Source organism: Hemicordylus capensis, chromosome 6 (genome assembly GCF_027244095.1).
Source record: "Hemicordylus capensis ecotype Gifberg chromosome 6, rHemCap1.1.pri, whole genome shotgun sequence".
Lineage (NCBI taxonomy): Eukaryota > Metazoa > Chordata > Lepidosauria > Squamata > Cordylidae > Hemicordylus > Hemicordylus capensis.
This window is the reverse complement of record NC_069662.1, coordinates 20,796,670-20,824,574: the sequence shown is the minus strand read 5'-3', so window position 1 is coordinate 20,824,574 and position 27,905 is coordinate 20,796,670. Positions and strand designations below refer to the sequence as shown.

General features: G+C 47.1%; 2 protein-coding genes across 5 annotated transcripts in view; both read right to left on the bottom strand.

The window, feature by feature from the left end:
- Positions 1 to 3,538, bottom strand: part of EPS8L1 (EPS8 like 1) — a 51,904-nt gene extending 48,366 nt beyond the window's left edge. The window contains exon 1 of the mRNA XM_053261172.1: positions 3,431 to 3,538. The gene's annotated coding sequence lies outside the window, so the exon portion shown is untranslated. The remainder of the gene's footprint in view (positions 1 to 3,430) is intronic.
- A 13,201-nt stretch (positions 3,539 to 16,739) lies between these two features.
- Positions 16,740 to 27,905, bottom strand: part of PPP1R12C (protein phosphatase 1 regulatory subunit 12C) — a 54,766-nt gene continuing 43,600 nt past the window's right edge. For all 4 annotated transcript variants that reach the window (XM_053261169.1, XM_053261168.1, XM_053261171.1 and 1 more), the window contains 4 exons: positions 27,730 to 27,834; positions 26,597 to 26,647; positions 19,183 to 19,233; positions 16,740 to 18,996 (listed from right to left, as the gene is read on the bottom strand). In XM_053261169.1, coding sequence (XP_053117144.1) covers positions 18,910 to 18,996; positions 19,183 to 19,233; positions 26,597 to 26,647; positions 27,730 to 27,834 — 294 coding nt within the window. In that variant the 3' untranslated portion in view covers positions 16,740 to 18,909. The remainder of the gene's footprint in view (positions 18,997 to 19,182; positions 19,234 to 26,596; positions 26,648 to 27,729; positions 27,835 to 27,905) is intronic.

Here is a 27,905-nt window from a genome sequence, read left to right as displayed (position 1 = left end):
CATAGCTTATCTATAGAACTTTTGTGGCCTAATGATGATAACTATGATCGCCAGCTTGACTAAGCCTGTTCAAAACTTAAGATCAGGCATCACATATTGTACGTTCTGATAAGCCAATGATTTAATGCTACAAAGAAACTTAAGTAGGTATACTATGCTAAGTAGGTATGAAAACACAACAGCGCACAAGCAAAAATAAAAGAACAATGCTCAACAGCAATTTTTTCACCTTGCGGTTGTCACACACTCAACTTATGTGGAAATGATGCTGCTGAATGCATACCTGAAGCAATAACCTTTTGGGGAACAATTCAAACTGTGTACCATCTGTTCCGTTCCAGCCCTCTGCAGTGGGAATTACTAGAAAACCATATTGGTTGTTCGCTTTATGGTATGTCTGAAACAAGATGGTCAGATTGTGTTGAATGTGTAAAGCCTTTTGCAGCTCACTTGCCTGGCATTAAATTGGCACTGGAAGACCTCCTAGAACGAAATTTGACGGCCAAAACAAGAAATGAAGTCTATGGAGTTTTATTATATGAGACATCTTTTGCCCTGATGCTAACTTGGAGGAAATGAATGACACAGATGATACGCCAGAAGAGGCCTACTTCAGAAAGTGTGTTTTTTACATTTTGGTAGACAAAGTTATAGCAGGCAGGATTAACTGTCCGCTTCAATGCTGTTAAGCAGTTGGCAGAAAAATTTGATTTCGTGTGGAAATATCTCACCATGTCTGAAAGTGATGTGGAGAGAAAAGCTTTATCTTTATCAGAGCAATATATATGCTGCTGACCTTAACAGTGATGATTTTGGAAAAGAAATGCACCATTTACCCTCAGTACATAAAGCAAATTTTGTAAATGCACAGTTAAAGCCATTAGATCTGTTGAACCTGTTAACAGAGTACAGACTTGGTGACCTGTTTCCAAATGTTTGTGTTAGCTGAAGAATACTATTAACCATTCCAGCAACAGTAGCTTCTGCAGAGCAGTCATTTAACAAACTCAAGCTGATTAAGAATTATTTAAGGTCTACAATGTCTCAGGAAAGTCTTGTGGATTTGGCCAGGCTAAATATTGAACCAAACATTGCCAGAACAATTAATTTGCAGTGCTGTGATGCAAAATTTTTCACCAAAAAATGGCCAAGAAAGCTCTTTTAAAAAAGAAAATACTGAGCCAATCTACCTTTAAAAAAAAACACAAAAAACTTTTACTAATAATTATGTCTTCTGATGATCTGATCTGCATTGCAATATAAAAGGATGTTTCAATGTGAATTCTTTCTCCTTATCTGTATTGTAGCATAAACAAAGATGTTCAAATCAAATGTGCTTTCTTCTCTCTGATCTTTTTATTTTATTTATATTTATCATGGCGGGAGTATAGGAGCATAAGGCCTCAAATGCAGAAAATTAACAGAGCGCTCCATTCCGCCCCTCTCTCATCTTCCATACCTGTTTTGGCCTTACAGGCTACAGCTCATGGCATAAAACTGTAGTGGATAAAAACAGGATGACTAATGGAGAAGGGAAGAGGGCCCGAAAGAAACTTTGTACCCCCTGATAAAATTCCTCTCAGAGGCCCTGAAACTGAGGTTAAATCCAGACAAGACGGAGGTGCTGTTGGTCAGTAGAAAAGCCAATCAGGACAGGGTGATTCAAACAGCTCTGGATAGGGGTGTACTCCCCTTTAAAGAGCAAGTGCACAGCTTGAGGTGTTGTTGGACCCAGCTCCGCTTTTGGATGCTCAGGTAGAGGGCAGGGCTGCCTTTGCACAGCTTTGGCTAGCACGCCAGCTGTGTCCCTTTCTTTAGAAGGCAGATCTGGCCACAGTTGTTTCCATGACCAATTCAAGGTGCTGGTTATTACTTTTAAATCCCTTAATGGTTTGGGCCCTGGATACCTGAAGGACCACCTGCTCCCTAGGGTTTCTGCCCACCCAACAAGGTCATCATGGGGGTCTTTGTTCCATGTGCCAAAGTTGAGAGAGACTAGATTGCTGTGTACATGGGACAGGGCCTTCTCTGTCGTTGCCCCCAGGCTCTGGAATGCTCTCCCAGTGAATGTCCACTGTTTGACATCTGTGGCTGCTTTTAAACACAACTAAAGATGTTCTTATTTGTTCAGGCTTTTACCCCTTAGGGGCTGTCGGGTTTCTCAGCTTTCCTGCTTTTGTTTATTTTAAGATGGTTGTTTGGTGTTTTATGGTTTTTACTGTTTGATTTTAAGGCTTTAAATGCGATCTTTAAATGAAATTTTATTGAATTTTAACTTTTGTAAACCACCTTGAGATGCCTTGTTAAAGGCAGTATAGAAGATGAACAATTAATAAATAGTTTCACAGATTGCTTTCCACAGTTGTTGCACAGTACTCAGCTGTAAACTTTCTCTTACTAGCCTGTTCATTCTTTCCAATAAGACATCTCCTTGAGAATGGTACAAGGAAATAGTCTTGTTTTATAGTCCCCTGTTAACTGAGCAAAGAGGCACCTTTTGAAAGTGGTGATACTCTTCTATTTTTCAGGGGGAGAGCAACTGGCCCTTTCCAACCCCAGCACAGCATCCCTCCAGTGGCTGTTGCTGGTGTCTGTCTGATGTTTCTTTGTAGACTGTTAGCCCTTTGGGGACAGGGATCGATCTGATTACTTTATTATTGTTTTCTCTGTGTAAACCACCTTGGGAACTGTAGTTGAAAAGCAGTATATAAATATTTGTTGTTGTTTCTTTGTTATGCTTAGGCAAGTATTGCTCCATTTCCAATGAAGTAAGCTGTGTCCCTCCTCTCGCAAAAGCTGCAGCTGTGAACTAGATCACCTTATTTGTAGTGGTATTGTCAGTGTCCTTTGTAGTGGTATTGAAACTTCTGGCCACCACTGATCCACCATCACTATAACAAACTTTTCTTTTGTGGGTTGATTATCAAAAGGCCCCATTTTCTCCAGAGCAAGTTTTCCCCAGGGACCGTTGGGATAACCTGCTGGAGTCAAGGGGGTGGTAAAAGTCTTCTGCAATTTGTCACATACAGCACAAGCTAGTTTCAGTTTTCAAACTCACAGCTGTCAGTTTTTCCAATTCTAAAGAGAATTATCTCCTTCTTTAAATGGTGGCTGAGTTGCCAAGACTCCTGGATTCCCTGAGGGGTGGCAGAGCTAGAGCTGCGAAGTAGTGGCCAGAAGGTCAGGGTGCTCTCTCTCTCTCTCTCTCTCCCGCCTGGAACAACCCTCAGCTGTGGTGGTGTGTCACCCTTGCCTACAGCGACTACTCCTCACACTGGCATCTGTATTATTCCGGCAGGTTAAGTTTGGCCAGGGGAGGAAGAAGCAACCACAGGGTGAGGCAAAGGCTGCCGGCTCTAATTTTAGTCCAAGGAGAGGCTCAAGAAGAATCTGAGTCACTCCTGAGGTAAATTCTAATCTGATGATATACCTTTTGTTTGTCCTGGGGGTGTAGGCACAAGGGTTACATAATCTGATGGCCAAGGTCCTGACACAACAGATGTAGTCCGGAAACTTCAGTTAGTCCAGAATGCGGCAGCCAGATTGGTCTCTGGGGCAACCCGGAGAGACCATATTATGCCTGTCTTGAAACACTTACACTGGCTACCGATAGGTTTCTGGGCAAAATACAAAGTGCTGGTTATTACTTTTAAAGCCTTGAACGGCTTAGGTCCGAGTTATCTTAGAGAGCGTCTTCTTCTGCATGATCCCTACCGCACGTTAAGGTCATCTGAGGAGGTCCATCTTCAGTTGCCACCATGTCTGGTGGCGACAGAGGCGGGCCTTCTTTGTAGCTGCTCCTGGGCTGAGGAATGCACTCCCGGCAGAAATCCATAATTTGAGTTCATTATTGGCCTTCAAGAGAACCCTTAAAACCTATCTGTTTGGCCTGGCCTTCCAGGGTTTTTAAACTACTGTGAACTGTTTTAAATGGTTGCCCTGGTTTGCCAGGGTTTTTAGCTGTTTGCATGTTTAATTGGTTTTATAGTTTTGATTTTAATTGTTAACTGGTTTTAATTGTTTTTATGTTGTTGTAAACCGCCCTGAGCCATTTTGGAAGGATAGTATATAAATCAAAACAAACAAACAAACAGGCACAGGAAGCAGCCTTATGGTTTTACCTTAGAAGACAGTGGATGAAAGAGGTGGGACTGGAAAAGGGGCCCCCAGGCCTCTTGAGGAGTGGGGTGGGAGGAGGGTTAAGGCCAGCTCCAGTGTGGCGGTTGTCCTCTGCATCACTAGCCCCCATGGCCTCTTCTTTCCTACCCAGATGGGGTCTCCAAGCCACTCCACCACCACACCAAGGCCATGTGCAGAAAGCCATTTGGGCAGCTGCCCAACAACGTGAAGTCCTGATGCTGGCCCTGAGAATCATTGTGATTATTATGTAAGCACCACGCCAGCTCTGAAACAGGTGTAGGGTAAGACATTAACTAATCACCTTAAGTGGCACAAGCGGGGAAATGCTTGACTAACAAGCAGAAGGTTGCCGGTTTGAATCCCTGCTGGTATGTTTCCCAGACTATGGGAAAAACCTCTATCGGGCAGCAGTGATATCGGAAGATGCTGAAAGGCATCATCTCATACTGCACGGGAGAAAGCAATGGCAAACCCCTCCTGTATTCTACCAAAAAACACCACAGGGCTCTGCAGGTGCCAGGAGTCAAAATCGACTTGATGGCACACTTTACCTTTAAGACATGAACAGAGTCTAAGGTCCAAATGGGGAATGAGGCTCCAAGTTCACTGCAAAAGTCATGGAGAATGTCTTGGTCAGTAACCCCACCCCTTGGAACTGGTATTCTTAGGCATACTGCCTCTGAACATGGAGGCTCTAGTATTGTTGTTGCAAGCAAAGTCACTTATAAACCCATGTTCTCGGTTGCCACAGTCAAGGCCATCTCAATGGGTTATCCCTGTCACATGCTCCTGGGCAGGACTATGCTAAACAGCTTTTTTGGCCTCCCTGTTTATTATTAAACTTTACTATTGATTCCTTCCCCTATATCCTCCAATTCTTGTCCTTTCTATCCTTCTTCTATTACTTCTGTTGTTCCTAAAACTAAAACAAAAAACGTTTGCTGTTTTTCTTCTCCATTCCTTCCCCCTCCTTCTCTATTCCTTTTCTCTGTGTATGGAGCATTCAGAGGCTGTTAGGAGTATTTGTGTACCTGCCAGCAAACCAAAGTCCTCATTTCCGAGAGGCTCCAGGGCACCCGGATCGCCTCCACCTTTTCCGCCTATAACGGCTGCCGAGGAGCCGTCAGTTAAGGCGGTGCAATCGGCCCCCGTGAGTTTCCCGCCCTCGGGCTGTGAAGCGCGGGTCAAAATCAGTGAGGTGGAGAGTGACTGTGCACCGCTGCCCGGGCGCTTCACGCGCAGCATGACTGCGGCTCTAGTGCAGGCAAGAAGGAAGGCTGAGGAAAGCACCTTCACTCTGTTGAGCGCCTGTATCAAAGCAGGCATAGCCAAGCCCCTCTGTAAGCCGCCTCTGACTCAATTAGAGATATCGGCCGTGGGCCGAGTTGCGGTAATGGCAGCCCCGGCGGGAACAGGAACGGAGAACTGCAAAAATGGCAGCCATAAGGAGAAGCCCGCCAAAAGTCAAGGCGCCATTTTGGACAAGGGCGGTGACCAGTCCGGCAAACGTGGTGAGCTGTGATCATGGGGGGCAGGGAGAGTTCGGGGGCAGCCCCTTCTAGTCACCCTAAGCCCATTTTACACCCAGGGGTGACCCCAGAGTGGCAAGCGTGGCTGCAAAATGTAGTTTTGAACACGGTAATGCAACTGAAGCCACAAAGGAGAAATAAAAATTAAAAATCTAGGAGACGTCACTGCCCATCTTCGTCTTCATCAGAGGAATCCAGTACTCCCCCTTCCTCCCCTACACCTAAACAAGCAAAGTATAAAAGGAAACATTCCAAGCGCTCTAAGGCAGCTGCTGTTAAGTCAGAGCCTAACCTATCAGGGAAGGTACATGAAAATGATGAAAGGCATTCCTCAGATGTGTCTGATGTTGAGTCTGGTGATCCAGCAACTATGAATGTGAGGCCCCTTTCTCATTGAAATAAGGCATGCTATCACTCTGAGTTGGTTGAAGATCTAGCAGAACCAGCAGATGTGGAGGGAGACCAGCAGGGTCAAAATCTGGTTCATGGTAGGATGGGGGATATGGGGTGTAACTATAATAGGGCAAGGGGAGACAGTTGTCTGGGGGCCCACTGCCCCCAGAGGCAAGTCACATGCCACGCACTCGCCCAGGCTTCTTTTAGTTGTGTTCATCCTCCGAAATTGATGTGAGTCAAGACCTGGAGCTACCAGAACAGCATATTTTCTCTAGTACCATTAAATGCCTTGCATCGTCCACAATTTACAATGGGAGGGGGGGAATTTAAAATCTTGGCCTACTCCAACCTTGCTACGCCCCTGTGGGGGATAATAGCCAGGAGCAAGATTTGCTGCCAGACAAGGAGGAAGGGGAGTGGTCTGGGGCAGAGGATGTGGAATCATCCCAGGTATCTCAAATATTGTTTGTACCTGAGGATTTTAACCCCTTAATGACCAAGGTGATCACAGCCATTGGCTTGCAATCTAAACTACTTACTGAAACCACACAGTCATGTAAGGGAGATATTGTATTTCCAAAAGCCAAACCCAAGGATTTACTATTGCCTATGCCTGATTGTTTTGTCGATACGATAAAACAGGAATGGTCACTGCCTGCTGTACACAAGAACCCTTTTACTCATTTCAGCAGGACCCTTCAGACTTACTTAAAACGCCTAATACCGACACTCCCATGGTACAACTGGTGTCGGGATTCTTGATTCCATGAGATGGAGAGGCATGGTTAAAGGATCCTTCCAAAAAGAAAGTGGAGTTAGGCATGCGTAAGGTGCATGAGAACTCCTCCCTGGCCACCCATTCCTCGGCGGTGGCATCTATGGAGGCAAGAGCAAGCCTACTTTGGCTTGATGATCTAATCACTGAGACACCAACGGACACAAAACGTCTTAGACAGCAGCTCGTGAAACTTCAAAAGGTTCAGGCCTTTGTGGCAGACACCACTTTAGACTATTAAAATTTCCTCTAGAGCTTCTACAGCCGCTGTCATAGGAAGACGTCATCTTTGTCTGAAAAATTGGCAGGCTGACCCTGCATCGAAGTCCAATCTCACAGCGGTTCCCTATGATGGCTCTAAGCTGTTTGGTGAAGCGCCCCTTAAGGATATAGAGTCAAAGAACGAGAGGAAAGCCATGCCATCAGCCCCATGAAAAACGGAGAGGCCGAATTTTAAAAGGAATTTCCAGTCCTTTTGTCCCTTCTACAGAGGTAGAGACAGGGATTTCAAGGCTGAACGCGGCTCATGGTCTCACCACCGCTATGCACCCAGAAATACGGGCAATAGACAGCCCTTCAATCAGCAGAGAGAGCAGCCTAAGCAGCAATTCTGACCAGAGCAAGTTAACGCTGGTGGGGTTGTCTGTCAAACTAACTCCATTCATAGTGATGTGAATTCAGTTCGTCCCTGGGTCCGCCTTAAGCCAATCAAACAGACACAGTGGGAATCAATTAGAGGCTTGGTTTAATGCTCTGCAGAAGCAGGTAGACAATGGGGCTCACGCTCCACATTGAACACAAATTGGTTATAGGTGCATCTTACATTTATACAGACAATCTGAATGATGCTGACATAGTATACGTGGCAGTAAAATGGTGGACTAAGTATCTAGTACGCATGCGAATGATTCATTGTTCATCTGGTGATCACTCCTTATTTGGTTACATCCTGTTTTATTAACTGTCAGCAAAGAACGGTGAGAACCAAGTTTCTTTAGATACAATTTAGTGGAGAGAGATAATCATGTGAGGCCGTGTCCTTGAGCTGGCCTGAGCTGGGCTGGGGTTGCTTTAAGTTAGAATTAGGTTTTCTAAGCAAACTTGGAGATGCTTTGGTATTCTATGTAAAATGGAGTTACTTTGGTTTACTCAAACACATCAATTCCCCCCTGAAACACTGCATCATCCTGAATCTTCAGGATGCCTTAAAGGTACAGCTATATGTATGGGTCTTATACTATGGCAAGGTTTAAAGGTTCTCATAAACATTTGGTTTAAAGCTGTAATGCATTGTAAGCAGCAACATGTGATTATTAATACAAAGAAAATACAACCAGAATTATCTTCTTTGCCCATAAATCAATAGGCTCTCCATAGTAGTTAATGAAAGTTCTAACTGTTTGAAAATATTAACAGTAGCTCTTTCTAACACACAAACTCTTAATCTTGGAATATAGTTCTTGCCCATTGATGGAACTTTGTGTTTCGTGTGGCTAAAGGGTTTGGAACATATGCGGTTTTGGGATGCCTTAAACATTTGTGATGCATTAAGCATAGTTTTTACAGAAATGGTATGTGCTATGGCAGGCACATTGCATACAATATTCTAGAGCTACAAACATAATTATATAATTCTATACATCACACACACATATCCTTAACCACCCATATCTGGCATGATTTGATATATATATAAAAATTTTACACATAACAGCAAAGTGTACATATAAAGATCATACAACTTATAGCAGGCAACATGATTTTAAACCATCTTTATCCCAAATAAAGTATAAATAACAGTCTTGCATTGTGGAACCAGATGCTTCTGGTGATTAATGGGTTATCAGCTTGTGGAAAGCGATAGCAATGACAAGTCATATATAATCACGCTGATTAATACAAGTGTCTATAAAATTGTAGGTAAAGCTTGGGCCAGCTTAATGTCTTAGAGCATAAAGGGATCAGTAACTTGGGGATAGGTGCAGACTTGCAGGTAAATGCTCTGGTTGAAACAATGAGATGATTGGCACAATATATAAGTGAAACAATAAGGAAATGACTGGAGAGCAAGCATGTGAGGTCCATGACCTTACAGCACAGGAGATAGCAAGGTTTTCAACATAATGATAGCACATAGTCACTACAAGAAAGTAATATAAGAAAGTGGTGCAAATCATCAACTCCCACCCCCCTTAGTGTCCTCTAAAGTCTGTCATGGCCAAAAAGGAAGCCATGGAGAGCTTTAGAATTCAATATCTAAAAGTCCTTGGTAAGGAAAAATATATTTTAGTCCTTCAGTTGAGAACCAAATGCTCTTGTAAAACGTTGCAGGATTTTGGCTATCCTGATCCGTGTTGTTTTGGCTTGTTTGGCTAGTGTCCACAGAGAAGCTTAAATGTTCATGTGTTTGGGAGCCTTGACTCCCTCCCCTTGTGGGCAATCTGAAATAGTGTCTTTGGCAGAATTAGAAATAGTGTCTTTGGCAAGGTATCTTACCCAGGGCTTGGATGGTTCCAGGGCTTTACAGCTTGGGGAAATGCTGTTACGTGTATGACTCCAGAGAAAAGTGAACAAATTGGCTTGCTTGTTTGTTATCAGGCAGTCTTCAGGCGTTTGTTGTCTATCCTTCTCCTATAACACTTGGAAGCAGGAAGATGAACTGTGCATTAGGCCTTCTTCCTCGAACACAGGACAGGGTAGTAGATAGACGTTCTGTCACCATTGGGTTGGACTGGAAATGCAGATAGGGACTGTCCCCGGGTAGCTGCTGCTGCTGATTGTTAGTTTTCCTGGGTCACTGTTGATAGAGACTCCCTTGGGATCACATTCTGGCGATGGATCCAGGTATTCCTTCGATCTGGGGAGGACCAATCCTTCTTGGAAAGGCAATTCAAGGCACTGTTGGTTGCAAACCTGTTTACTTGAGAGAAAGACAGGCAAGTGAGTTGCCAATTCCCTCCCCCCCCATGTAGGGACAGCATCCTGAGACTAAGTCTCTGGGTGCCAACCATTAGCACAAAAGGAAAAGTCAAGTTTTCAAAGCAATTAATACAAAGGATGGACAAAACCTGAGGAACAGACGACATCTGGATCTTCTTCCAGGAGAGTGGACTCTGAATCAACAAGTCTTCAATCAGCTGGCTCAAAGATGGGGAAAGGCCTGTCCTAGATCTATTCTCAATCAACACAAGATTATCGAGGTTCATGATCAGGTTCCCATGTCCAAAGGCAGAGGATACAGACACATTGTCAGCACAGTGGCCTCGGGGCGTTCTGTATGCCTTTCCCCCAGTTCCTCTCATGGCTCTAGTGTTGTGCCGAATCAGTACACTAAGCGCAGAGGTGGTGTTGGTGGCTCCCTATTGGCCAAGATGCCCTTGGTTTGCAGAGTTAGTTCTCCTCAGTGTAGCCAAACCATGGCATCTTCCAGTCATCTCAGATCTTCTGATGCAAGTTCCAGTAACTCACCCCAATCCAGCATGGTTTCAGCTGATTGCATGGCGGCTGAGCGTAAAATCTTAAACAGTCAAGGAATGTCAGATAAGGTTGCCTCTACCATCCTTGCATCGCGCAAAGACTCTACCAACAGAGTATATCAATGCACCTGGAGAGTGTTTCTTCGTTGGCCGTCTAAGCACAACATTCCAAAGGGACAAGCAGACATTAACCACTTGTTGCAGTTTCAACAGGACGGTCTCGACAAGGGGTTGAGACCTAACACTGCTGCCTGTTCCCCGTGCCCAGAAGAGGAGCAGGACCATCCACCAGCAAGAGGCACAGGGTGAGAGCCTGTGCTGGGTGTGGCTCCTCTGCTATTTGCCATCTGCTGCTGCCGCTGCCGCCTGTGGGACTTCTGCCTGCCAGCTCTGTTACAGCTGAGTGTTGGCAGGACTGGGGTTCGGGGCTTCCATCTGCCCACCCCTGGGCTACTTAAGAGACTGCCAGTGGCTGGGACTGTAGCTGCTTGCTGCCTGTTCCCCGTGCCCAGCAGAGGAGCAAGACTATCCACCAGCAAGAGGCACAGGGTGAGAGCCTGTGCTGGGTGTGGCTCCTCTGCTATTTGCCATCTGCTGCTGCTGCTGCTGCCTGTGGGACTTCTGGTTGTTTTGTGGGTGGGTGGATATTTTGGGTTATGTATTATTTTTATTGCCCTGAGTTTTGCCAGGCCTAGTTGACAAGATGTGTTTGGGCTCTCCTTGGGGGGATAATGCAGGGGGTGCGCCTGGCAGCCTTGGGGCAGCTATTGCTGTAGTGGTGAGGAATAGAAGAATTGGCACTGGCAGAACAGCTGGCTATTACAGGGGAAGAGAAATTAGTAATTTAGTAACTATTTCTACTTCCAACTGTTCTGTCAACTCTCAGGCCTTGGGGAGCAGCACCAACTACCCACAGAGCCTGACCTTGCTCCTTTGTAATGCCAGGTCAGTTCAAAACAAGACCAAAATTGTTCATGATTTGATCATGGATGAGGGAGCTGACCTGGCATGTATAACTGAGACCTGGTTGGGGAAGCAAGTGGCCCAGTATGGGCTCAGCTTCTCCCTCCAGGTTACTCTGTTGTGGAGCAGGTTAGGGGAAGTGGGCGGGGTGGTGGTGGAGTGGCTGTGGTCCATAAAAATACTATCTCCCTTACCAGGGCCCCTGTGAGACAGTTGACCTATATTGAGTGTGTATTCTTGAGGCTGGGAACTAGGGATAGATTGGGGATTCTGTTGGTGTACCGTTCACCCCGCTGCCCAACTGACTCCCTAACTGAGCTGACGGAGCTGGTTGCGGAGTTGGTGTTGGCGTCCCCCAGGCTCTTGGTGCTGGGGGACTTCAATATCCACTTTGGGACTGGCTTGTCTGGTGCGGCTCAGGAGTTCATAGCGGCCATGACAACTATGGGCCTATCCCAATTAATTTTTGAACCAACTCATGTTGCCAGCCACACACTGGATTTGGTCTTCTGTTCGGATCAGGGGGGGTGTTCCGTGGGTGGGGAATCCAGTGGTTACCCCATTGTCATGGACGGATCACTACCTGGTTAAGGTTGGTATCACGGTCACAATCCACCCCTGCAGGGGTGATGGACCTATTAGGATGGTCCACCCAAAAAGGCTCCTGGACCCAGCAGGTTTCCAAAAGGCCTTGGAGGGTTTTGATGTTGGTGCGGCCGGTGATTCTGTCGATGCCCTGGTGGGAACATGGAACAGAGAACTCACCAGGGCAGTAGATATTATTCCTCCTAAGCGTCCCTCCAGGCCTGCTTCTAAGATGGCCCCCTGGTACACGGAGGAGTTGCGAGGGATGAAACGGCTTGGTAGGCGACTGGAACGCAAGTGGAGGAGAACTCGGTTCGAATCTGACGGGATGCAGCATAGAACCCATTTGAAAACCTATGCAATGGCAGTGCGCGCAGCAAAAAAGCGGTTTTGGTCGGCGCGCATTGTGTCTGCGGGTTCACGTTCGGCAGAGTTGTCCTGGGTGGTGAGGAGTATAATTTCTGCTCCTTCTGCCTCAAATCAGCTCCCAGAGACACTCTGCTGTGAAGCTTTTAGTGGGTTCTTTGCGAATAAAATCTCCTGTATTCAGGCCGACTTGGACTCCACTATTTCTGCAGGGTCTGTGAGGGAGGTATCCAGCAATCCCTCCTGCAGTGTTAGGTTGGATCAGTTTCAATCTGTGACTCCTGATGACATGGACAAGCTGCTTGGAGCAGTACGGCCTACCACTTGTTCTCTGGATCCTTGCACGACCTGGCTGCTTCGATCTAGTGGAGAGATTGTTGGAGATGGCCTAGTTAATATCATAAATGCATCACTGGGGGAGGGTAGGGTGCCTCCATGTCTGAAGGAGGCAATAGTTAGACCTCTTCTTAAGAAGCCTACCCTGGATCCCTCAGCAATGGATAGTTATAGGCCAATCTCCAATCTCCCCTGGCTGGGCAAGATAATCGAAAGGGTGGTGGCTAACCAACTCCAGGCGGTTTTGGAGGAAACTGATTATCTAGACCCATTTCAAACTGGCTTTAGAGCTGGCTATGGGGTTGAGACAGCCTTGGTCGGCTTGATGGATGACCTTTACCGGGGAATCGACAGAGGGAGTGTGACCCTGTTGGTCCTCTTGGATCTCTCGGCGGCGTTCGATACCATCGACCATGGTATCCTTCTGGGTCGCCTGGAGGGGCTGGGAATAGGGGGCACTGCTTTGCAGTGGTTCCGTTCCTATCTCTCGGGTAGATCCCAGATGGTGGAGCTTGGTGACAGTCGCTCCTCAAAGCAGGAGCTATTATATGGAGTCCCTCAGGGCTCCATTCTGTCACCAATGCTTTTTAATATCTACATGAAACCGCTGGGTGAGGTCATCAGGAGATTTGGTGCTGGGTGTTATCAGTATGCTGATGACACCCAAATCTATTTCTCCTTTTCATCTTCAGGAAATGGCACTCACTCTTTAAATACCTGCCTACAGGCAGTAATGGGCTGGATGAGGGAGAACAAATTGAAGCTGAATCCAAGCAAGATGGAGGTGCTCATTGTGGGGGCTCAGAATCTGAGGAGTGAGTTAGATCTCCCTGTGCTGGATGGGGTCACACTCCCCCAGAAAGAGCAGGTGCGCAGCTTGGGAGTACTCCTGGACCCAGGCCTCACCCTGGTCTCTCAGGTGGAGGCCATGGCCAGGAGTGCTTTCTATCAGCTTCGGCTGATTCGACAGTTGCGTCCATTCCTTGAGGAGGATGACCTCAAAACAGTGGTGCACCAGCTGGTAACCTCCCGGCTTGACTATTGCAATGCGCTCTACGTGGGGCTGCCTTTGTACGTAGTTCAGAAACTTCAATTAGTTCAGAATGCGGCAGCCACACTGGTCTCTGGGGTAACCCGGAGAGACCATATTACACCTATTTTGAAACAACTGCACTGGCTGCCGATATGTTTCCGGGCAAAATACAAAGTGCTGGTGATTACCTTTAAAGCCCTGAACGGCTTAGGCCCGAGTTACCTTAGAGAGCGCCTTCTTCTGCATGATCCCCACCGCACATTAAGGTCATCTGAGGAGGTCCGCCTCCAGTTACCACCAGCTCGTCTGTTGGCGACTCGGAGGTGGGCCTTCTCTGTGGCTGCTCCGGGGCTGTGGAATGCGCTCCCTGCGGAGATCCGTAATTTGAATAGCCTTCAGGAGAGCCCTTAAAACGTATTTGTTTGGCCTGGCTTTCCAGGGTTTTTAAATTTTAACCCAGTTTTGGGGCTTTTAATTACTGTAAACTGTTTAATCCTATTTTAAAATGTTTTTATATTGTTAATTGCTATATTGTTTTTAATTTGTTTTAGTTTTTATTGTTTCAGTGGCTTGTTTTAATTGTAAACCGCCCTGAGCCATTTTGGAAGGGCAGTATATAAATCAAATAAATAAATAAATAAATAAACACATTGAGACAGGCGGCTTCCCTAATTGGACTACTGCCAGGGGGGCACACAAAATGTTCCCTCGGTCATCCTCTACTTAAATGTTTCCTAAGGGGGGGGCACGCTTCTCTCGCCTCCAACTGCTCATCATTTCCCCACTTGGAATTTGAACATGATATTGAGAGCTCTACAATATTCTCCTTTCAAACCTATCAGCTCAATCCCTCTTAGGATTCTATCACTTATTTAGTCGCTGTTATGTTCGCGAGACGCGTATCTGAGCTAAGGGCTCTATCCATTCATAAATCATTTTGCGTTTTTTCAGAGGACTTGGTACGGCTCATCCCAGATCCGTTTGTTCATCCGAAGGTTTTAACACCTTTTCACCAATTTCAGGACATTTTCTTACCTTCCTTTTGCCTACATTCTACCCATCCACAGAAACGTCTGTGGCATAAATTGGACGTGCAACGTTGTCTGAAAAAGTATATAGCAAGATCCAAAGGTTTTTCGTAAAACAGACTCTTGGTGTCTTGCCTACCTACATCCATGGGCAAGGTAGTATCCCCCATGATGATTTCAAGGTGGATTAGGGCTTGTATATCTCTTGCTTATGAATCACAGAACTTGCGACCTCCACAGCAGATTTTGGCACACTCCACCAGATCTACAGCAGCTTCAGCTGCATTTACCACTAATGCCCCAGTTCAGGAAATATGTAGGGTAGCAGTTTGGAAGAACCTGTCCACGTTCATTAAACATTACAAGTTAAATCTTTACGCTTCCGCACAGGCGGCCTTTGGGAGACAGGTTCTTCAAGGGGTTCTTCCCCAGAAGTAGGCAAACTCCCTCCTGGAGATGTACAGCTTTGGTATGTCCCACCGAGATGACCTTGACTGTGGCAACCGAGAAAGGAGCATTGGTTACTCACCGTGAAGGCTTCTTCCGGTTGCTACAGTCAAGGCCATCTCAGCCTTGGGCGAGTAGGCTGGTTTGGCCTACTCCTGGGTGACGAAATTACAAAAACTGACATAGCTGGCTCAGTACATAGTTGGGCACCACTTACTTCAAGAGTTTTCCTATCATTAGATACCTTGTGAGGCTTTAGCCTATGATACTGGGACAATACTTATTTCTCCATTGTTTATGTTTTGTTCATGGTTTATCTGTATGTTGATATTCGTTTTTACTTATTCATATACCTTCTGTATTCATGACTTAGCCTGTAAGAACTGGGCAGGAACATCCCCATCCAGCTCTAAAGGCTTTCTATTAGCTGTTTAGCATAATCCTGCCCAGGAGCACATGACAGGGATAACCCGTTGAGATGGCCTTGACTGTAGCAACCAGAAGAAGCCTTCATGGTGAATAACCAATGCTCAGTTCTATTGATTTGTCTAATCCCCTTTTAAACCCAACAAAGCCTGTAGCTATTAGAGCAGGGGTTATTAAATGTGGGTCCCTAGATGTTGTTCAACTAAAACTCCCATGATTCCTACCCACAATGGCCTTCATAGTTATCCTTGGACAAAGTTTAACCAGCTTTTGATGTCTACAGGATAGTTAAAGAAGAGTTTCCACTGTTTTTTCATGTTTAGGGCTGAAGTGAGGATCTTAATCCCCTTCAGTGGCTCTAGTAGGCCCCATCTGTAATGCAGCAGAATGAGAAGGTTGAAGTGGTTCCATGCCTTCCAACTGCAGCTGGGGAGATCACGAGTGATAAACCAACCACTCAGCAAATAGGAAACCAGTACTAGCCGCTCTCCTCCTCATAATGTGCTAGTTTCTATCTGCAGTGGGTTGCTTTCATGAGGCAGCGTCCAAAAGTAGTAGCTTCCATCTATAGTCTGAAATGGTTCTATTCCACCACCTCAGCATTCTACAGCAGATGTAAAAACAGCTGTAGTTATCCCAAGTTAATAGGATCAAATGGGTGAAATCTTGTGACTGGGTAGAGGTGTCCCTCCAAATTTTAACCCATCCTTCCTAAAATGAACTCAAGGCAGAGGTCCTTTTCCCTTACAACCAGGGAAAAGAAAGATAAAAGCCAAGATAGTGACAGTTCCAAAGCAGCTTAGCAAGCTTCATGGTCATGTAAGGATTTTAACCCATTCTCAACCACGTCATGCCTTGTCAACTCCCTAAACTGGTTTCCTGTCTGCTCCTGGATTCTATGTAAGCTTCTCATCCTTACCATCAAACACCCTGAGCTCCTTGGAAGAAGAGTGGGATATAAGTGTAAAAATAAGTACTTTCCCATAACTAAGTCTACATAAGCGTACACGAAATAACATCCTTTTCCCGTTCTTCCTTTTACCCGTTTCCTTCTGCTGCCTTGCAATTGTGCACCTTCAGGACAGGGACTTTAGTAAAAACATTTTTTTTGAAGTAAAATGGTAGTGCCTTCCCAGCACAAATCCACCCCGTGATCCACACACCACCACTGCAGGTTCTAACTGTTCAGTCGTCAAATGGAAGTTTCCACCATATTAAGAAATGAACACCTCTGAGGGCTGGTCTTTTTAATTTTTTTTAATTATATTCAAACACGGTAATTTCAATTCCCTGTTCTTTAAAACAAATGCAGCTGTGCTGCTGAATAAACAAGTACAATATAGAGACTTCTTTGGAAAAAAAATACTCATGCGATATTGCACATTTAAGTTTTTTTCTGCATTTTCTTCTTGGTTTTTGTTGGCGATGCAGCCATATAGAAAATACTTCTGTTATGTACAGATATGTTTGGGGAGCAGGGAGGGGGTGTTCACAGACTAGGGCAAGTGGAGGGAACAAAAAGGGACCTGAAAGGGAAGGACGGGGCAGAAGGGAAGGGGCATTTTCTTTTGGCAGAGGGATCTTGGCTCATGATAGCGCAGGAAAAAAACACACAGGATTTTCAGGGTAGTACTTTGGACCCGTTTCTTTTGGAATTACTTCTAGCCCTCAGTTTTAACATTGAAAATATTTGATTGTGTGCGTGCAGGAGGAGGAATGGAGGGGAGTCGCGAAGCTGGAACCCCGCTTGTCCTCTAGGAAAGTTACAGAGGAATGGTCTAGGGAATTGGAGGAAGAAGAAAAAAGAGGGATCAAGGAGCAAGGGGAGGAAGAGGAGTGGAGTGTGGAAGGGCTGGCAACCATGACTATGTCAATGTGGACTCTGGGGATGGCCTACGTTACCTGTTTGGGATTCCAGGGTTAGCAATGTTTGGGTGCCCTCACAGCTTGGCCAGGGCATTGGCATAAGGCTGTGGGCATCGGCCAGATAGTAGAGGAAGGAGAGTTTGGGCTCAGGCCTGGGGTTCAGGCAAGAAAGCACTGGAAGAAACCTTTGGAGCCAGGCCAGATTTTGGACACTCAGGATTAGGAGGGGACAAAGCCGCACATCTCTGAACATCAAGATCCTGAGGGAAAGTAAACACCAGGGGTGGAGAGCAGCCCCGCCCCCCATAACTGCTTCAAAAGGCAGAGAAAGGAGTGACTAGCGAGATCCCTGCAACTGTCTCCCCATCCCCACTATGGCACTTGAGTCTCATCTTCATGGCAAATACAAGCATCGCTCCCAGATACTGCTGCTCCAGCCCCAACATCCTTTTGGCTCTAGAGATCCTGAGGGCAGTCAATCAAAACAGTTGTGTTTGTTTCTCTCTCTCACTCACTCACTTTAACCCAACCGTTATCTTCAGCTCTCCTCCCACCGAACTGTACAGGGCCTCAGAGTTGAGGGGCCTGTCTCACACTTGCACACCCCGCCACCCCACCTAAACTGGCCTACTCAGGTGCCAACCGAGGCTATATAAAAACCAGTTCCTGGGCGTCACCTCCCACCTTTTAAAAGTGAGGCTAAATGCTGCAAGAGGACAGCAGAGTCTAACCATCAATGTGGCGGCCATCTGTTGTACAGGTGGCTCCTCCTGCCCTGCTCAAAGTCCAGGGACTCGCTTTCCGCCTACCCAACAGCCAGACAGCTTGGGAATAAAGAGTGAGGAGTCAATCCTGGCTCTCCAGCTGTTGCTGAACTACAATTCCCATCACCCCCAGCCACAATTATTTATCACTGGGGATGATGGGAGTTGTAATTCAACAACAGCTCGAGACCCAAGGTTGCCCACCCTGGCCTAGAGGGTAGCCATAAGCCTCTGCCAGGGACCCTCGAGAAGCCAACTCCCCTCCCAGCCTCAGAAGTCTGGCCTTTTGCTTCCACGCTGCAGAGCGACTCCTGCCTCTCACCTCCTTGCCATCAGAAGAGCTGCGCTGCAACCAGCCCCCCTCCTCCAAGCCCCTCAGCAAGACCGGCTCCTGTCATCCCCACTCCCTGGTGCATTAAAGGAAAAGCAACAAGCAAATAACATCACTTTAAAAGGAAGCCACAAAATAAATACTGTCTCTGAGTAAGGGGGGGAAAAATAGGGGGGTGAAGGGGGGAAAGAAGTGAGTTTGGGACATCACTTCTGGTAACAAACTTGGCCCTATGTGGAAAACAATGGCTGATGGGGGTCTGGTTGGCTGGGAATAGCACCCCCCAGGTGGAGTGTTGGGATGGCGGTGGCAGCGTTGGCGAGAGGGAGTTGGCCGCCCCTATCCCTGTCTCTCTCTCTCCCCTGTTCCTGCTGAGCATCTGGAACACAAGAGGATGGAGTGCAGAATAAGGCCCCGGCTTTGCAGCGGCATCAGGGGGCGGCGGCAGTCACTTGGAGAGCTTGCTGATCACACGGATAAGAGCGGCGTTTTCATCTTTGAGACGCTGGTTGTCCGCTTTTAAGTCTGAAAGAGCCTGCAGGGGAGAAGGAACAGACACACACACACACAAGATCCCAGTGCACCTTCCTACTCTGGTAAAAGCTTCCGCTCCTGCTCTCCCTGGCCAGACCAAAGACAGAGGGATCTCCCAGCCAAGCTACCCCCAACTCCAGCCTCCAAGAGAAGCCCCCACAGACTCATTCGGCCAGGGGGAAGTTACCTTCAACTCTTCCTCCAGCTCTGCCGCCTTCCTCTCTAAAGCTCGGCGTTCCTGGCGGAGAAAAAAAAAAGAAGAAGATGAGGTTGCAGGGGGAAAGAGAGCTCTTGGAACACATTTCTGTAGTACTGAAGAAGACACCCATCCCCACAGAACAGGAATCTGATTTCAGTTTTGTGGCTTAAAAAAATAATAATCCCCCATGCTCCACAGCTGTGTGTTCAATCTACAAAGCCAGAGTGCTTAATCAAAATCCCTTCCCAGTTAACACATTGATCTGTGTTAACCAGAGTATGCACCCTTGTTTAAGAACAACTGGATTAAGACCCAGGTCTACCTTGTTTGATGTTCTTTGTAAGAACCCTACAAGGATAGGGTCATAACTCAGTAGTAGAGCATCTACTTTGCATGCAAAAGGTCTAAAGTTCAATCCCTGGCTTCTCCAGGTAGGGATAAGAAAAACATATCCCTGCCTCAAGCCCTGGAAAGCCACTGCCAGTCAGAGAAGACAATATTGAGCTAGATAGTCAGTAGATGGCAGCTTCTTATTTCCCACTCAGATTCTGCTCTGGGGATGTGGCTGCAGCTCAGTGGTAGAACCTCTGCTTTGCACCCAGAAGGTCCCAGGTTCAATCCCTGGAATCTCCAAGCAGGGCTGAGTTCCTGCCAGTCAGTGCAGATGAGACTGGCCTAGAAGAACAGCAAATTGCTTACCTGTATTGGTAGTTCTTCTAGTGGTCAACCGTACCTTCATACAAAAGGGCTTCACGTGCGCGCAGAAGCCCAGTTTGGGAACCTTCCAAGCTTTGCAACGTTTTGGCAGAAGCCCCGCCCCTTCAGCCTACACGAGTCCAAGGCTATCTCAGGTTGCTGCCCACTTGATGAGGTCATCTGAGGGAGCTCTGCCGATAGTGAGGGAGGCTCGGTTGTCAGGCACACAGGACAGGGCCTTCTCTGTTGCTGCCCCCAGACTCTGGAATGCTCTCCCGGTGGCTATTCGTTCCTTGGTCTCCATCACAGTTTTTAGAAAGTGTTTTAAATCTTGGCATTTTACCCAGGCTTTTATATGATTGTCTCTACTGTGGCGTCTTTGTATTTTCTAGTTTTTATGCTTGTATTTTAAATCCTTTTACTCAGATTTGTTTTATATTTTAGCTTAATATTTTAATTGTGTCATTTTTATAGTCTTGTTTTTAATTTTTGTGTAAACCGCCTTGGGATTGGTTTAATGAAAGACAGTATATAAATTTAACAATAAATAAAAAATAAAATAATCTCCCCCTATCCAGTTTGGGAGTCCATCGCTCTTAACAGGTGAACATACAAGAATTCCTCCTGCCGAGGGGAAAGAGGGTGGGTGTATGAAGGTACAGTTGACCACTGGAAGAACTACCTTTACAGGTAAGCAATTTGCTGTTCTTCTGTGTGGTCACTGTGATACAGATGGGTGCATGCCAAGCAACCTTACCTGTAGTTCAGTGTTCCCTCTAAGAGGGATTCCTAGATGTTGTTGACTACAACTTCAACAACTACAACAACAAAAGCCATTGCAGCTGGGGATTCTGGGAATTGTAGTGAATGACATCTGGGAATCCCACTTAGAGGGAACACTGCTGGAGGTGGGCGCAGGAGACTGAATCCTAGGTGAAGACTGACTGGAGAACTGCTCGACCAAAAGCAGTATCTTGTCTTGCCCTCGAGTCCAAAGCGTAACGTTTCGCAAAGGATGAAGGTGCAGCCCAGGTAGCTGCCTGGCAAATAGACTCCAGCAGAATAGCCCTTTCAAAGGCTGTAGAGGTCGCCATGGCATGCGTGGAGTGGGCCTCCAGAGGAGACTTGCGTGCTACCTCGTAACCCAGTGTAACCATGGCTACTATCCATCTGGAGATGGACTCCGCTGATGCATGGCATCCTCTGTTTTCTGGAAGTGCATCGCCATAAATGAGGACCGATGACAGAGTATTTCGGAATGGTGAAGTACGGCAAACATAAAACGCAAGTGCACTCCGAACATCCAGGGTGTGCAGCTTGCGTTCCGCCTCTGATGTTGGAGCAGGGTAAAAAGCAGGAAACGACAACTGCTGTGAAAGATGAAAATTGGAAACTATCTTAGGAAGAAACTGGAGATCAGGACTCAACACAACTTTATCCTGATGAAACACAAGGTAAGGAGAATCAGCCCAAAGAGCTCTCAATTTGCTTACCCTCTCTGGGCCATCAAACACCATTTTCCAAGTGAGCAGGCGCAAGTCACAAGTGGCCAATGGTTCAAAAGGCCTGCTCATGAGGCTGAGCAGTACTACTGGGAAGTCCCAAGGCGGGGACACATTGGGTACATCCAGATACAAACTAGCCAACCCCTTAAGGAAGGCAAGGGACTCCCCTGAAGGAGCACACCAGTGGCTGCCAGCTGTACTTGGATGGAGACCATGGACAGCCCCAAGTGCTTGAGATATAGAAGATGTGCCAGGATGCAGGGTTTAGGTGCCTCCCAGGGATCCACCTTATCTGTCCGTGCCCTAGATAAAAAACGTTGCCATTTCACAGCGTAAGACTTTCTGGTGGACGGCTTGCGAGACGTGAGAAGGACCGTCTATAATTCCTAACCATCTCTCTGTATCCTCCACGCTGTTGGCCTCAGCACTTGAGGTAGGAGAGGGGGAGGATGATCTGCAGAGTTACCTGTAAAGATAAACGTCGATAAATTTGATCCGACAGCTTCAGGAGAGCTGGGAACCATTGTCTGCGAGGTCACCAAGGGGCAACCAGTATGCAGTCTGCTTCCCCCTCCCGTATCTTCTGCAACACTTTGGGTATTAGAGGAATGAGAGGAAACATGTATATGGGTCCTTGACCCCAATCGAGAGCAAATGCATCCCCCAGATAGTCCCTGTCCTGGTTTGCCCTTGAGCAGTAAAGAAGACATTGCTGATTTTCTCTGGATGCAAAGACATCTACCTCTGGGGTCCCCCAGAGGTGAAAAAGGATCTGGACTGGTCTTGGTGCCAGAGTCCATTTGTGTTTGTATGTTGTCACTCGACTCAGTGTATCTGTTAGGACGTTGTCCTGCTGTTGGATGTGAATTGCGGACAGGGTGAGGCAGTGCCGGATCACCCACTCCCAGACATGCATAGACAGAATCAGAAGGTTGTGAGATCCTGTACCGCCCTGGCGACTGATATAGGCCTTTGTAGTAGTGTTGTCTGTCTGGATCAACACTCTTGGCCCATGGATGTGAGGCTTCAGGTGCTGGAGTACCTGCAGAATGGTGAGAAGCTCCAAATAGTTTATATGGAAATACTGCTCACTTCGAGACCAATGACCTTGGACCGTGACATCATTTAGGTGAGCGCCCCAGCCTGCCAAATAAAGTCTGTCATAATGACATCGCAGATCGGCCTTATCTGGTGGTCGAAAGTGTTGAGGAACCATCTTTGAAAGATGTGCATATGGAGATGCGCATGGGGCAACACAGCTGTGGCAGAAGCCATAAGTCCCAAGAGACGTTGGACCATTCTTGTAGGTTGCTTTGGGTGACGCATACAGTCTCCTGCGAGGGTGTAGATAGCTGAAATTCTTTCTTTCCTGGGGAAGATAAATGACCTCAAGTTCCAACCTGAAAATGATGCCTAGGAATTTGATAATTTTGGAGGAAATAAGGCAAGACTTCTTGAAGTTGATCCGCAGCCCCAGGTCTGCCAGAAGGGTGATAAAGTAGTGCAGGTGGTCTCATAGTTAGTTTTCTGTATCTGTGACAAACAGCCAGTCATCTGGATACTCTGTTCCTGAAGAAAAGCTATGATGACCACCATGCACTTCATACAGACCTGGGGGGTGCTAGAGAGTCCAAATGGGAGAGCTTTGAATTGGAACATGGAAGACCCAATCTGGAACTACAAGAATTTTCTGAGCTGAGGCCTGATGGAGGTATGGTAATACGCATCCTCTAGATCCACAGATGTGAACCACACTCTCCTTCTTAGGAGGGGAAGAATGTTTATAAGCATCTGAAACTTCTTGTAGACAAGGAATGAGTTCAGGTCCCTGAGGTCTAGAACAGGGCAGAGACCTCCATCAGGCTTTGGAACCATGAAATAATGGGAGAAATAACCTCCTGCTTCGTTGTGGGGCACCCGTTCTATGGCACCCTTGCCTAACAAAGATTTGACCTCCCAAAGGAGTTCTTGTTTAGGTCTCGTTGCACAAATACCTGAGGACGGGGAGACTGAAAATAATCTCTATTACGTATTCTATTTGAACAATAGTGAGGACCTATTGATCTGTTGTGATATGCTCCCAGGCCTCCACATAGGGTCTCGAATGTGTTCCAAAGGTGAAGTGGTCATTGACGTTTATTGTAGGTAGGTGGCTTGAACTTAGGTTGATGGGACTTGACAAAAGAGTTTTGGGCGCTTCCAAAATTTTGAGGTGCATGCACCACAAAAGGAGCAATCAGACTAATGAGAGTATGAAGGTGGATGGAAAGAGGCCACAGATGATGACTGAGAAGATTTTCCACCTCTGGGGAATTCGATTGCCTAGAAGTCACAGACCTAGCCATGTTCCTTAGCTTTTGGATACGTTCCATGGCCTCATCTGTGCTATGAGCGAACAGTGCTTGGCCACGAATTGGTAAATTTTTGATCCTTGTCTGTTTTAGGTGCCAAAGAGGTTGACCACAACCATGCATGTTTTCTCAAAGTGACCGCAGCCGACATGGAACAAGTTGAGCAATCAGTGGTACATCTAGAGGTATGGCAAAGTTGCTTAGGTAACCTTGTAATAAGACAACGCAGTATCCTGCTGTTCCTACAGGATATACTCCATAAGTTGAGATACCTTCTCCAGAGCAGATCCTGTGGTGCCTGACCAGAGCCTAGTTCAATGGAGGTGTCCTCTTCCCCCTCCAAGTCAGACTCCTTGGCTGAGGAAGCAGGTTGTTGTGGATCCTCATCAGAAAACACTGGTGGGTTGTCAGTTTCTTGGGGAGCTACTGGAATAGGAACCAAGGAGACCCTGAGCCATATCTGTGTTCAAAAAAATATGCATATCTATCAGATAAAGGGGAGAAAGCATGATGGGAGTCACTAGGAGAGTAATCTCCTCTGCCCCTTTCTTGGTATTGAGAGTAACGATCCAATTGATGTTGTCTATGTGGGGAATAATGGGGAGGGCCAGCGATCTGGCGTTGTTCTTCTTCGCCCCAGGGAATCTTTGCAATCCAGGGACCTCAGGCGTCTGAGCAGCCAGCTGGAGGTGGAAGCTTCATCTTCCAATTGTGGGCATCGCCTGTGTGGAGAAGGCTCCCTAGAGTCTGGTTCTGGAGGAGTAAAATTATCACCCAAATCAGGATCCAGTAAAGGGTCCGGTGGTGAAACAGGACATCCCAGTACCAAAGTCGGGATCAGTGGGGGTGGAGCTACCAGAGCTCTTTCCGGAGGATTAGCACTGTTTATGTTAGTCCTCTTCTTTCTCTTTTTAGGAGGCCCCTCTTCGGACACCTTCTTCTTTCATTTAGCCTTTTGCCCCGATTTAACCTTCACCATTCCCGAGGCTGCCATAGAAGAACTTGGAGCAGTCGAGGGGATGCTCGGGATCATGGCCAGCACTATGCCAGTCGGCTGTTTCAGGTGCGTCAGCTTCATCAGGATTGGAATTTTTACCGTTCCCGAGGGACACAGAACCGATGCTTCCAAGTCCAGGGAGGTGCAAGGAACCATAAGCTGTGTCAGCAGCGAGGCATCCTGGGCAGGATCACGTCAGTCACAGGCGGAGCAGCAATCATCATGGCCGAGCCCAAAAGTGCCCTTTCCCAAAGCAGTGCTCAAAGGCGAAAAGCCTGGTTGTGACGCACCTGTCTTGTAAATTTCAGGCAACCCCCCCCCCAAGGTTTGTGTGATCCTTGCCCCACAATCTGTACACTTGGACCCCATAAAATGTATTGGACCCCATAAAATGTATCCAACTAACCTTGGACCCCATAAAATGGATTGCAATGAGGGGGAAATAAAGTGATGGCATGGAGTGGGGGGGAAACCAAACCAAATGAAAATGCTAAGGCAAAAGTTAGGAAAAACAGAGCAAGGAGTAGGAAGAAGAAGAAATGATGGGAATAAATAAAATGTTTCAAAGGATCACTTTGCAAGTCAGGAAAGTTCTCCAAGTCTGAGCTATGTGAAACATTCGCTGGACGACGAAGAACTGGATAGGGGAAAGATAGCCTCGAACTCATGTAGGCTGAAGGGGTGGGGCTTCCGCCAAAATATTGCAAAGCTTGGAAGGTTCCCGAACTGGGCTACTGCACGTGCGTGAAGCCCATTTGTATGAGGCACAGTGACCCCGCAGAAGAACCAGTAGTATGACTTGGTATAAGGCAGCTTTCTATGTTCTTATGAAGTCTGCAGGGATGAGGTGGTTCACTGGAAATTGGCTAGTGGTCCAGCAGAGGTAACCTTCTGCCCACCCACTTCTGTACAATCTAAGGAGCACTTTCTCATGATCAGGAGAAAGGGCTCAAAAGGGGCAAGGGGAGGAAGCCTTGAAATGCTTACCTCCCTCCCGCAGATGATCTCCCTGCCATTGCTGGGCAGTGGATCGCCCAGTCAGACGACTGCCGGCTTCTCCCCACAGCACAGAGGTTTGGGAGCTGGGAGGCCCCCGGAACTCCCATAATGAGTGCACAGTGCATTATGGGGAGCCTTCCGACGCAGGCCATCAGGCTAGGTGCTATGTGGAGGTGTGTGGCAGCAACACATGATCAGTCAGCCAGGGTTAAGAGCGCGAGCACACTCTTACCCTGGCTAACAGCTGGGGCTTCCTTCAGGGTTTGCTGCCGTGCCATCACTGGGAGCCACGTTGCTCTTGGAGGTTCACACGTGCAGCACAGACCAGGCTTGGCTACCTAAGCTCGGTCTCTGCTGCACATGTGAACCTCTCCCAGGCAGCAGAGAGGAATATTTTGTTCCCCACTGGATCAATACTATGGCAGAGCTGAAAAGTTCTCAAACGTGAACTTGTAGCATAAAATTTAGTGCATGCCTATGTGCGTATGAGAGAAATGCAAGCCAAAACTTTGTGGCAACCGTGTTTCCTCTCAGCAGCTGCCATTGTGTTTCCCAGAAGTCCCCATCATTGGATGTGTCATCCGATGAGACTTCTGGAGTGAGAGAATGGCAGCCATCAGCAAACCTCTCCCTCAAACCTGATGAAATGCCTCCTCCATTTTCACTGCCTGCAAATGGGGTGGCAAACTGTGAGGAGTGTATTGGGACAGCCCTAACTCACTATCACAGAGCCATCTCATTCCCAGACTTCTCCAGCAGAAGGTATTAACGCAATCTTGCATTTCAGTTCCATCAACACATTCCCACTGATAGAGTGAGGACACAAGAGACCAAGTGTAGAAACAGGTACTTACAAATCTCTCCAGTTCTAGGAGAGCCGGCCGCTCAGCAAAACGCTCCTGTCTCTGAGGGTGGAAAACAAACAAACACACAATGTGAGATGCATAAAACCCAAGCCAGGAGATGCCATAAAACCCAAGCCAGGAGGAGAAAGGTTTGGGTGATGGGTTAGAGGTCATCCAATTACTGGGCAAATTGGAGTGCATGTGTGTGTCCTACTTCCCCTCTTAGCATGTCTTCTCTTAAGAGTGAGGTTTATCTGAACCTCCCGGATGCATATGACCAAATGTTGCAATAAAACCAGGGATGGCAGGCGATTTGGACAATCTCCTCCTCCACCCCATGAGTAGAAGGTGGTGCAGGGAATACTTGTCCCTAATCAATGTGGTCCATATAACAATTAGGTAATTTAAGGATACTCCCGCTTTTTCATTCAGCAGATATCCAAGGAAGCTTATGTAGAGAGTATTTGAAAAGCCAACCCAAAGAATCAAGCTAAAACATCATACCAATAAGGTTTCAGAGAACAACAGCTTCACAACGTACAAAGAACCCCATGCATAGTTAAGACCTGCCAAAGACTTAGGTAAATAAGATCTTGGGGAGGGCACATTCCACGGTCTGGGTGCCATGACAGAAGAGGCCACATTCCTGGCTACCACCCACCTGACTCGGAGCAGAGCGTCCACTATCTTAACCAATGGGCAGGTTCATACTTGAGGAGGCGGTCTTTCTGATATCCCAGTCCCAGCATGTCCAGCATTTATTTAACAAGCGTTTATGGCAGAGGTGGAAATCGAATCAGAACCTTCTGGCTCATACGCCTGGGCAGCAAACCTAAACCCACACCTACTAAGGCGTAAGATGCACTCACTCAGTGTGACTTTTTTCTAGGACTGCACTAGGAGCTTGGGTCCCCAGATGCTGCTGGACTACATTGCAGACCAACAGCATCTGGGGACTCAAGGCTAGGAATGCCTGGACTAGGCTACACCAGCTCATATCCTCCACCACAAGAAGCCCTTGAGAACATCAAGCTCTAAAGCGCACCAGACCTGCCAGTGGCCCCTCTCTGCCACACGGCCTGCTGGAGCCCTCCACAACCCCTCCTCCCCATCACAGAAGCACCTGCTCCCCTGACTTGTACCTGGGTCACTCTTTCCAGCTCTAGCTTGACCTGGGTCAGCTGCAGCTGAGCCTCCTGCAGTTGCTCCTTCAGTTTCTCGTTCTCAATCACGAGGTCTTCATACAGCTTCCAGGGACACAAACGGCAGACGCCAAGGTCACTACTGGCCACCCCCGACAACCCACCTCTACCCCACA